The sequence below is a fragment of the Chiloscyllium punctatum genome, chromosome 11, assembly GCF_047496795.1.
Source record: "Chiloscyllium punctatum isolate Juve2018m chromosome 11, sChiPun1.3, whole genome shotgun sequence".
Classification (NCBI taxonomy): Eukaryota; Metazoa; Chordata; class Chondrichthyes; order Orectolobiformes; family Hemiscylliidae; genus Chiloscyllium; species Chiloscyllium punctatum.
In genome coordinates this window covers 111,299,326-111,312,012 of record NC_092749.1, presented here as the reverse complement: position 1 = coordinate 111,312,012, position 12,687 = coordinate 111,299,326, and the positions used below count along the sequence as shown (strand labels likewise).

General features: G+C 37.9%; 1 protein-coding gene across 2 annotated transcripts in view; it reads left to right on the top strand.

The window, feature by feature from the left end:
• kif16ba (kinesin family member 16Ba) overlaps positions 1–12,687 on the top strand; it is a 133,120-nt gene that overhangs the window by 3,386 nt on the left and 117,047 nt on the right. For both annotated transcript variants that reach the window (XM_072581525.1, XM_072581524.1), the window contains exons 2-4: positions 5,047–5,116; positions 7,069–7,182; positions 10,832–10,948. In XM_072581525.1, the coding sequence (XP_072437626.1) occupies positions 5,047–5,116; positions 7,069–7,182; positions 10,832–10,948 (301 nt within the window). The remainder of the gene's footprint in view (positions 1–5,046; positions 5,117–7,068; positions 7,183–10,831; positions 10,949–12,687) is intronic.

Here is a 12,687-nt window from a genome sequence, read left to right as displayed (position 1 = left end):
AAAAACTACTAAAGATACTTCTTGCCAATTCAACAAACTAAATCCAATAATAAGAAATTTTGATCAGTGGATAACATGACATCATTAAATGTTGGGCATAAAGTCTATTTGACCGAAATCAGTGATCAAGAGCCAGCTTACAGCATCGCGTTTGATACTCTGTGTAAGAGAAACTGGTTGTGTGAAGATTTACAGGCAAAACAGGGAGCTCATTAACTAAGTTTTATATTACAGATTTTACTAGTGCTTCATTGTGAATCTGTAAGTTCAATAATGCAGAAATATGGATGCTGGAAATGTGAAATAAAAGAAAATGCGGGAAATACTGGCAGCAGGTCAGGTCCTCTGAGTATTTGAGTATGCTCAGCCTTTCTGTTATTACTGTAAATTTAGCATTTGTTGGGTCGCACTTGACAGTAACCAAAATGGTTATAAAATTTAAGTTGCCTTTTCTGTTGTGTTGCACCTGAGAACTGGTTGAAAGTGCAGTTAATCCTGAGAACTTTACCAGATCCCCCATAACCTGAGTAAAAGTTCAAAATTAATTGATAAATTAGAAATCTGTTATTCAGAATTTAAACATTCATCCTGTAGTAATGTTGAAAATAAGTTGTGTGTATTTCAGAGAGCATTTCAGTCCCTTGTTGATGTGTTGTCAAAATAGTTCTGTATTCCATGTTATCACGTTTATTTCACATGCTGTTGCAAAGGAATAGCATGTGCTCTTGATGTTGGAAGGTAGGTAGTTGGTTGAGGCCATAAATATCTGAACATATGATCTAGTAGTCTCTGAATGAGGAATCAAGTTACACTTGAACAAGACAAAGGTCATGACACTACTTAAAATGTATTTACTTACATTATTGTATATTTTCATTCTGTCTTCGCCAACTTTTTGGATTGTCAAAGCAAGTGCAAACCAACATGTGGATTTTTCATGGATTTGTAATAAATGGTTTGCAGACTGAATGTATAGGATACTGTGAATGGGAATACTGCAGTGATGGGTGATAGGGCCACTTATCCAGCATCCATTTCTAGATGAGCAGGATGGTCCTCCAGCTAAATATTGGGAAGACTGAAGACACTGGCATTACTTCCACCAGAGACTGTGTCTCTCTCTGTCTCTGGCAACTGTCTGAGGCAGAGCCAAATGCTTTGTGACCCTTGTATTATCTTTAAATGTAAGGTGAGCTTTTGCCAACGCATCCATGTCATGACTATGACCAACCATTTCCACCTCAGTAACATCATTTGATTCTGCCCCTACCTGAGTCAACTGCTACTGAAACTTCCATCCTTCGCTTTATTTCCAAACTTGATTATTCTAATTCACCAATTTCTGTTCACACGAACTTAAAAAAAAAATCAAGGATGATAACAGTTTATTGAAGCTTATTCCTAACTTTCTCAGCTTGGAATCCATGAGATTTGAGCATTTCTCCAGTTGCCTCTTCATGGATTTATGCTTTATCAAAGTAAAAGTGATTCATCCAGACTTGTGCTTATAAATTTACAGAGAAGTAAATTTATTATCTTCTCATTCTACATTCCTAGCTTACTTTGAAGTAGTATCTAAGTTTACCTTCTATATTTCATTTACTGGTCTTTATACTTCACTGAAATATGCTCTTGAACCTTTAAATCTCTAAACTGGACATAGATCAGAAGTACATCATTTGGTCTATTGAATCTACTCTGCAATTCAGTGAGATTGTGGCTGATCTGGTAATCTTTAACTCCACTTTACTGCCTTTTCTCTGTAATCCTTGATTCCCTTAATAATTAAAAATCTGTCTATCTCAACCAGGAATCTATTTAACAACCCAGCCTTCAGTCTGTACAGCATGAGGTGTTCTGTCAGCAGTAAGGTACAAAATTGATTGCTGTGTTAGGAGAACTGTGTCCATACTGTATTGGGCATTGAGTGTTAACTATCTCTTGTCCGATGGTTAAAGCTATTAATCAGTTTCAAAATAATGAATGATTCCAGAATATTAATGAAAATCTTGTGTGAGAATTGAATTTGACCTTTTCAGTCGTTGGAACAGTGATGTAGTATAATACAACTTTTTTCACCTGCTTTTAAATTCAGATGATAGGCTCTGATCTAGAATGGCAGAGTGGACACTGTTTCCTGGCTTCCTCCTGCTCCTGTTTGTTAAACACTAAGTTTGAATGGTAGTGTATGTTATAAACTGTATGCTTAATAAAGCTGCTTAAAATGCAAGTGCAGTCTGAATCCTGAGCTGCAGCTCAATCTGACATTGAAGTGAAGCAGAAGAGAGAATATTGACACCCATTTTATACTACATGAGTTTAATGATGTAGAACCAAAGCTTGTATTGTTAATGTATTTTTAGATTGCCAGATTCTGCCAGCAGTAACACTAAAGTTTGTTGAGGCAAAGTGCCAAATTAACTCCTTAACATATATCTTTAAAGTGTGATTCAAGCACAGAGCACAGCAGTTTAGCAATTTTTTTAAAAAAGAGCTGATTTTATTACTGTTACCCTAATTGTTTTCTCATTTTGTAATTATTTCTCTATAATTTTGAAAGTGATAATCTGGGTGACGGAAATGTGAACTCAACCAATGAAGAAACAAGCAACCCAGGACTTATTTCCAAAAACGGTTCTAACAGAGAGCAGAAAATAAGCACATGGGTGACGGAGATATTTTTGTTTTTTTATTTTGCCCAAAATATACTTCAATATATTTGTGTTGTTATGAATGTGGAAAAATTGATATTTTGGATTCTTGCTGCAATTCTTGTCAAGCTTAATGTTATTTGCATTTGCTTTTGCTGGTGAATCAGTAAAGGTAATTATTTAGGGTGGTAGTGGAAAATAATTCAGCATAAACTCCAAAGTATTAAATTAACACTACACTCTGTTCTTTCTTTTTCTCCTACAGTATTTGGATGCTGATAGCAATTTAATCCTTTGATTTCAGGGATAAGGGAGTGCAGGTCTTGCATATCCATGCCTTATTCAATATCTCACAAATGACCAGGAGAGTCTCAAATGCATGTTTCCTACCTGAGTTGTCATGGAATTGATTGAATATTGCAAATCTCTGCCTGTAGGAACCTTGTGACTGTATAACTCCAAGAAGGGTGAGAGGGGAAAGATATAAAAGAGACTTAAGGGGCAACTTTTTCACACAGAGGGTGGTACGGGTATGGAATTAGCTGCCAGAGGGAAGTGGTGGAGGCTGGTACAATTGCAACATTTAAGAGGCATTTGGATGGGTATATGAATAGGAAGGGTGGAGAGATATGGGCCGGGTGCTGGCAGGTGGGACTAGATTGGTTTGGGATATGTGGTCGGCGTGGATGGGTTGGACCGAAGGGTCTGTTTCCGTGCTGTACATCTAAGCTAGCAGTTACTTTTAAATTTATCATTACAGTATGTTGCATCCTAGAGTGTGAAACACCAGCGTTTCTGTTCACCCAGCCAGTTTACTCCAAGCACGGAAAATGTTGGAGAAACTCACCAGGTCTGGCAGCGTCTGTCAAGAGAGGAACAAAGTTAACATTTTGAATCTAGTACGACTCTCCTTCAGAACTGGAAGGGATTGGAAAATGATTTTTATATTTCTGATAGCGATGAAGGAAGAGCTAGAGGAACAGATTCTGTTGAGGTCCAGTGCAAAAGACAAAACAGTAGCTAATTGTGCTGAAAGAGAAATAAATATAAAGTGGATGTGCTGAGTTTCCCCAACATTTTATGTTTCAGATTTCTCGCATCTGCAGGATTTTGCTTTCATTGGGAGTTCTCATAGGGTAGATTGAGGTGAAGATGAGCAGAATCCTAGCTGTCTTCAATTCATCAGCTCTCATTGTTTCTCACAATTTTTTGTACCTAAAATTATTTTTTGTACTGCATTTTTATTTTTAAAAAATGAAATAGGATAGATTTTTGTAGATCTACCACTTACTGCCTTCAATAGACAGACTGGTTTCTGTGCCAGCTGATGTCATTGTTACTGAGGAGAGTCCAGTTTGAGTTCACTGGATATACAGCATTTTAATTATTTCATCTCCACAGACTTTGATCACATGGCTAGCAATAAGTTTCTGAAACTCTCAGATAATTTCTGAATTGGGATTGAAAACAAACTTTTTTTTGTAGCAAACCTTGGTTGTCACGAATTAATTCCATTATTTTAAAACTTGAACCATAGTACAGTGGCTGATACAGTTTTTTTAAAGGTAGTCGAAAGAGTTTATTAATAAATGTTTCCTATCTGCTCTTTCACATATTTGCATCAGCTACCAAATACATTTAATTCTTTGCATCATTATGAGGTTTTTGATCTCTTTTTGTGCACTTTAATGGTGAGGAATGGATTAGTGGGAGCTGTGGTGATGCCATAACTGTATCGGTTTGTGTTTGTTTATCTCCCACCTCCAACAAAACTGCATTTTGAGAATTGAGTCAAGTGGAATGAGGAAGGGGATGAAATCAGTGTTAATTTATGAGTCAAAGTTTGCAAAGTGGGTTGTGAGCCCAAGTAGGGTTGCACAGTAGTCGGTTAATGAGCACGGAAGGGAATGGATGATGAGAAGTAGTTTGGACAAAACTGTACTTGGATATGATGCAAATGTAATCGGTAATAGCATTGTAACCAAGGGCGCCAATGTGGAAAAATAGAGAATGAGTGAGAATAGTAAAATAAAAAGTCTGATTAATTGAAACCTGGCATTAGTGATAGAGGAGGATTGATGGTTGTATTCCGAAAGATGCGAACATAGCCAAACGTAAAGCCATTTGTTCTGTAAATTATTTCTTGTTAAAGATCATTGTTTATGGACAAGTAAAGATTTTTCTTTATATGTTCATGTCTCATCTATCTCCATTTTTAACAAGAAATTGCAGCATAAACTGTGAAATACATTGCTCTATAATTCCTGAAGAGCATTTTAATTATATAGTTGCTTCTTAAAATATTTATAAATAAAATTAATAATGGACTTTCTACAGCCTATTAGATTGAAAGTTTTTAAAAATGTAATTGTATGTATTATTTTTTTTTGTGCAGAGAAAAAGATTTGGATGCCAAATGTATCATACACATGGATGGAAACAAAACAGCAATCACAAACTTAAAGGTATAACATTTCAGAATAGTATTAGCTCTCTCTCTCTCTCTCTGTGTGCTACTGTATTGAGAATTATCCCTTTGATATTTCTCAGTCAATTTTATGGAATAAATTGGACAATGTTGTTTGGAAATTGTCATCTTGTTGCAGTAGCTCAGTGAGTTAATAACTGGAAAATGCAGAGATCTGATGGTGAAGTTGCAGCTTGCATTTGTAAATTGGCCACATTGTTTACGGATATGCACTTGTTACTTATGAAGTGTCTTGATATTCATGCCTGCGTTTCTGTGGAAACCTGATTCTATGAAACTACCATTTGGAGACAATTTTCTGTCATTTCAGAGCCAGCACCTCAATTTTCCTCATCGCAAGTGGTGATCTGATTTGATTGCTCTTTTAAAGCAGCTAATTATGTATCATCTACTCTTAAGTTTTTAAAGCTAGCATTTTTGTATTTTGCACCTATTAGAATTGACTTTTTATTTTAAAAAGAACATTTTATTTGTAAAGGGCAAAAAAATGCAAGAGTGCTTCCTGTGCAAATCTGCTAACCCTTCCTGGGGTTCAGTAGGGGATGGAAATGGTAATGACAAATGTCTGTTGTTGTGCATTGGATGTATTGATATGGATGAGCTGTATTAGCTTTAGAGTGACTGGTTTGGTTAAAGCAAACTAGAGCTTTGGAACAGTGAGTGGATTGCTCTAAAGCTAGTTGAATCTGCCCTTGGAACTTAGATTACCACATTAATTTAGGAATCAGTGTCATCTGTCTTCTCCTTTTAAAAAAAAAGTGGCCAACAGCAGAGATCTTGTGAATAGCTTTTTCAAAAAAGAGGAAAATTTTACCCTTCTCTTCTATCTCAATGTACTAGTAGCAATTTTCTAAATATTGTATGCAGTCATTACATGCTAAGTTATGTATATGGTGAAAGTTGTCACGTGCAGTAATATGGGAAAATTATAAAACAGCTTGCTCCTCACCTATGTTCAAATGTTTTATATGCTCTGTTAATAAGAGCTACTTGATTCTCTTAAATACAAATTGCTACCATGCTGCTTTTAAGTTTTTTTGATTTGTGGAATATTACGTAAAGTCTAGACAAGGAAGGTTCTAAAACTGGCCTAATTGGAAAACTATACTGAGGAACTAGTGTATCATAAAACGTTCGAACACTTTAAATCAGAAAATTTTGTCCTGAAATAATTCTTGCTCAAATTTGAAGGCTTGGTAGCTGTTGGAAAAGCAGAACAGGGACATACTTCTCTAAAGAGTGACTGGATGTAGGTGCTTCACTCACCTTAGGGATTTCTAGTGCAAGCATCAGCCCATTTAGAGAGATAGTGATATTGGTGTGGCTTTACAAAGCTAAGGGCCTTGTGCTGCTTTTAAATATTATTAATAAATAATTTACAAACCAGTGGAATATATGTTAACTCCAGGTTTTATATGCACGATTCCACATGTGATTGGTGTGATTCTAGATTTCATCAGCATGTGCACCATCTTAGTACCATTTGACCTCAGAGTCCTAATTCTCCCTTTTATCTTGCCTACTCCTTTCTTTTCTTAGCTGTCTCTTTCCTTCAAAATCCCTGACCCTAAAAGATTAGTTCTTGGACATTTGACCATGAGTTTAACACCAACAGCTCCTTGAAAATAGCATTCCGATTAGTACAAGCTTACAACAAATGTGTGCCTAGTGCACATATTGAACTACAGTCAAAAGTGCTTTGCTTTGAAATTCATGTCCTTTATTTTGCCTTTAATTTTGAGTAGATTTATGCAGCATCTTACAGTAGGCTCATTGTGAATGTCGCATGTAAACTTCAAAACTGTTCATGATGGTATTAAGTGTGTGTCCTTTTAATGCAGTGTTGTTGCTGAAATGTTCAAATTCAATTAAAATTTAAAAGTTAATATATGATCATTTCAGAGAATTCTTTTTCTCTCCTCCCAATAGATCCCAGAAGGAGGTTCAGGAGACTCTGGACGAGAACGGCTAAAAACATTTACCTATGACTATTCTTACTGTTCTGCTGATTGTAGGAGTCCCAGATTTGTCTCCCAGGAAAGGGTATGTTTTTTCTTTGAATAAATGAATTTTATTTCTCCATCAGAAAAGATCTACAAGGATATTGCCAGGATTGGAGGTTTTGAGCTAGAGGGAGAGGGTGAATAGGCTGGAGCTGTTTTCCCTGGAGCATCTGAGATTGAGGGATGACCTTATAGAGGTTCATAAAATCATGAGGGGCACGGAAAGGGTGAATAGTCAAGGTCTTTTCACTGGGGTGGGGGAGTCCAGAACTAGAGGACATAGGTTAAATCTTTCCCCTCTCATCCTAAAAAGGCACCTAAGGGGCAACCTTTTGATGCAGAGGGTGGTGCACACATGGAATGAACTCCCTGAGGAAATGGGAGGCTGGTACAATTACAACATTTAAAACTCATTTGGAAGGGTACATGAATAACAAGGGTTTTGAGCGATATGGGCCTAGTGCTGGCAAATGAGACGAGATTAATCTAGGATATTTGGTCGGCATGGACGAGTTGGACCGAAGGGTCTGTTTCTGTGTTGTACATCTCTATAACCCAGAAAATAATTTACAGGCATTGGTCATAATATGAAGTACTTAACATAAGCAGTGTATGTAGGATGGAGATCACAGCAGATGTATTTTCCTTGTGTCTCCATGTTTCCAAAGTTCCATGTTTGAGTCCCTCTCCAGGACTTGAAACATTGGTAATGCAACCAAACAGGATATGGGTGATAAGAGCAGGAGAGATTCCTGGTCAGCCATGTGATGGAAAGAAAGTTGCTGCCTTTACCATCAGTATCTGTGGCTCTGGATTACGAAGTGCATGGAAAAGTCTGTATTGCTGCAGCAACTCCAAATTCCTTGAGGTGTTAGGGGTTCAGTTGGTTCAATGCCTGGTGTGGTTTGATTACCAACAGTGCAGGGGATGATTGGTGTTCAGGCCAATGTGGATTTGGGACCTGCTTCCTTGCCTGTTGGGAGTGGGAACCGTGGCAATGCTGGCCAAACTTGTGGTGGGGCAGAGAACTGTTTACAGGATTGAGTGTGCACTTGGGAAAACGTTGAATGATAAGAGAGGTAGGAATTTTTGAAGAGCAAATACATTCCAAACAAGATTCGTTTGTGATCCCTTGTGGTTTTAAAAATATTGTTGTAAGTGAAGTTACATCATTTATGGAGGGATGCAGGTGACATTGCATGTGCTGCCATGTCCACTGGCTAGTATCATGTGGATAGTGGGCGTGCTGCAATTCTGCTGTAATATCTTTGGAAGACAACTTGGAAACAGATTATTTATTAAACAGTTTTCCAGAGCTGATCAGGAGATGGAAGGTTTGGTTGTTCACTCAAGGCTGAGGGCTAGACTACCCAGCACTGCTGGCACTTGACATTAATGATCAAGGCCTAGGGTGGCTTACTGCCACATTTTGTATCTCTGCCGGCTTGCTCTGTCTGATTTTTCCGCTTAGCCCTGCAGAGCCAGTGGCTGGTGTCTGAGGTCTGGGAATGATTTGAAGTGTAAAGATCTGCTTGATTTCTCCATCTTCCATCACTACTGAGGCTAATTCTAGGGATTCCATGGTGAAGGGATGGTAATTGACCCTAGGACACTGGGGGAATACCTGTTGAATGCTTTTTCAGAATAGATTTTGAGTTTGAGCTGTTATTGGGTATCTCCTCTACCCAGATAAGTAAAGAAACTTTGATCCAAGCCAGTGATCTTAAAAAAATTGGACATAGATTTTCAGGTGCCCCTTTAAAACATTTGATCCTTCTGTAGCTGATATCATAGATTTTGCAGGCTGACAGCAACCAATAACTAATAACCATGATTACATGATTGTAGCTTAGGAATAAAAATGGGGAATAAAATGTTTTTTTTCTGGAAAGATAGAATTGCAGTATATTTTCTTTGCCAAGACATTGTCAGAGGAATAGGGAATTACTGATAGCATCTTTTGGATATCCATGGCTAACGCACGTGTGTGCTGACAGTCTCACCCCATCATTACAATCACAAAACTGGGTTGTTATCTGAATGAGTAAAGGCATTCATGTTGGGTGGGGTTAGCAAAGGACAACAAACAATATACCCATTTTAGCTGAGGAATATGAGAACTCATATTAGAAGGCTGTGTCACCAGTGCAGAACCTCTGGTGGGATAAAAGAGACTGGAGGGCCACTGGTTCTTGCAGAGGAATCAAACTGGAGGAAGTGAAAGAATTGAGGAGGAGCAGTTGCTGCATATGATTGAACAAGAAATGTTTTAAAAGTGAGGGGTTTCGTTTTGAGCTGATAAAGGAAAGGAGGAAGTATAACCTTCTGTCATCAGTCCATGACTAGTGAGCTGGTCATATGTAATTTTCTGCCAGTTACCATACCAATAATAGGTTGCAGTACAGCTGTACCACAGCAGGTACTGCACTCTGTTCTGTGTTGCACATTATAGTGTGGTCTGCTGGAAGACTAAAGTATAAGTGATTATTTTTTGTTTATTTTAACTTCATCTTTTTTTTCCCACAAAAAAAAGTCAACACACATTTAAGTTGGTTGTGATAATTAATGTGCACCTGATGGCAGCTAGGCTATACATTTTTCATTTTGAAAGTCTGAGTATTGTTGACAAACAAAAGGGCCAAACTCTAGCGAAGAAGTGAAAGTGTCTGCCCTTTATGTAATCTGTTAATATACATGTTGTAGGCTTGCAGGCCACTATTGGCAGAACAGGTGGACTAAGCCCCACCTACAACTCATCAGTGCGCACCCATTCTGAGCTTCCAGTAATAATCGTTATACTGACATGCATTCAAGATGAGCCTCCAGACGTTGAATTAAATTCACAAGTATATTTAGTATTGGAAAATAACTTTTTTTTTCCTTTTTGTTATACAAGCTCTATGAAGGACACGGGAGGGGAGTATTTTGTTTGGTTAATCAAATGCCGGATAACATAGTTTAGTCAAGCATCGGGACCTTGCGATCTTGCCGGATAATCCAATATTCGGATAATTGAATGCCAGATAATCGAGGTTCCCCTATATATGCAATTATTGCTCTCCCTGGTTTGATATTTTGTAGTTATTTAAGAATTTATAAGCTTTGTATATTTAAACTCATGTGAACCACACACACAACAGTCTATACATTGTGATCAGTTAGCTCAGTTGGCTGGATGGCTACAGAGTGATGTCTACAGCATGTATTCAGTTCCTGTACTGGCTGATGTCAGTGTGAAGTTCCTTTGTTCTCAACATTGCTGATCGCCTTAGATGAGGTGACCATCGGGTTAAACTTATCACCAGTCATTTTTCTCTCTGAGAGAGCAATCCTAGGATCCTCTGGGACTATTGTGACTTTGCCTTTTGTTTTGTTTATGGCCAGTTTGTTTATATGTCCATCTGAAGATTGGAATGGGAAGCCAGAAACCAAAAGTGATCCTGTATTCCATTAATTTTGTCCTGCTATCTCAGCTGTTGCCCTAGCTTGAGTCTCACCCTTTAATTGTTTGACTGTTTTGATTCAAGTGATTTATTGTGTGATGGTTCAGTTACTTTTGTTGTTAATATAAAAGGTTAAGTACTCTTGAAAGAGTTATACCACTTATACTAACGTCTGTACTGGAGGCCAAGTAATATGAACATTAGTCTGTCCCTGTCATATGGAGAATAATAATAATTTTCTTATAGGTTTTCAAGGATCTTGGAACTGATGTCCTTAAAGCTGCCTTTGAAGGCTATAATGCATGCATATTTGCTTATGGGCAGACCGGATCTGGCAAATCCTATACAATGATGGGAAACCCGGTAAGAAATCTGTGATAGTCAAATGGGATAAGTATATTGGTTATCTTTTCCAATACCCGAGTCTAGTGGCATGGGCACAGGACAAAGCTTGTGGATTGAGCCTTCCCCAATTTGATATTAAATGATGTAGTATGACTGGTGCTTCAAGGCTTGTTATAATGTATTCTTCGCAAAAAAACAAGTGTATACCTCCTTAATGCATAAAAGTGAATACCTTTAAAGTAACGTCTCTTTACCCTGTGTTCCTCCTTAAATCCTACTTTTTTGATCAAGTTTTTGATTATCCAGTTTGCTATCCCTTTGCACCTCAGCGGTGCTTTGTTTTATGATGTTCCAGTGAAGTGCGTTGGGATGTTTTTGTTCAATGAACAGTACAAATAAGTTGTTGCAGAAACCTTTCAAAATTGTATGTGCAATTCATCCTCCTGTTTTTTCACTGTTTGGTGGTTTTGATTGTGCTCCTAATATGGCAGTTGGGTCTTTTATTATCTCTTACCTCAACTGAAACAGACATGGTAAATTTTCTAGTGGTTTAACTCCACTTTTATTAATAATACATTTGTCTTTACTGAAAATTTGTTGTTCAGAGTTATGACCTTAGTTATTCCTAACCTGCCAGAAAGTTTTTATCAAGACTGCAGCATCAGCTCTTTCCAATTCAGTTTGGTTCTTTGTTCAATATTTCATTTGCCCTGAGATTCAAACATCAAGTGGTCTTTTTCCCTTCTTTTTGTTTTCTTACCCTTATGTTGGCTCTCCTTGAGCTATGTCAAATTTTCCTAAAGTATATATTATCACTCCCTCACTAGGATGACTATTTTGACTCTATTGTTTTGTTATGCAATTGACTTTACTCTCTGTAATCTCTGATTTTCTAATTTATCAGCCTTGGCTAGTTCAACTCCACCCATTCTGCGTTATTTACCTCTCAGTGAGAACATTGGTATCAGTTTGGTTTGAGCTTCCTCTACCTCAGGATTCATTCAGTGCCCTAGAAATGTTCTATTCCACATATATGTGCCAAATATGTTTTGCTAATTGAGCTGCTGTTTTGCTAGATTTTGTTTTAAGGTTTGCATAAATAACAACAGGAAAGTGAAATAATTGGATACATCAATACAGTCATTGAATGCAGCAGGGTTCAATTAATGATTTGGATGAAGGAATTGAATGCAGTATCTCCAAATTTGCAGATGACACTAAGCTGGGTGGCAGTGTGTGCTATGAGGAGAATGCTAACAGACTGCGGGTGGCTTGGACAGTCTAGCTGAGTGGGCAAATACTTGGCAAATATAACATATGGATAAATGTGACATTATACACTTTGGCAAAAACAGGACTATCTGCATGGTGGCAGTTTAGGAAAAGCTGAGGTGCAACAAGACTTGGGTGTCATGGTGGAGCGGTCGCAGAAGGTTGGCATGCAGGTTCAGTGGGTGTTGAGGAAAGCTAATGGCATGCTGGCCTTCATAGTAAGTAATTTAAGTATAGGAGGAGCGGTATTTTGCTACAGTTAAAGAGGGCCTTAGTGAGGCCATATCTTGAATATTGCATGTAGTTTTGGTCGCCTCGTCTGTGGAAGGACATTCTTGCTACTAAGGGAATCTATCGAAGGCTCATCAGACTGATTCCTGGGATGGCAGAACTGAGGGGGGGATCTCATAGAATCATAAATACCTGATGGGTGAGACTGGACAGGCTAGACGTGCGAAGAATGTTCCTGATGTTAGGGAAGTCCA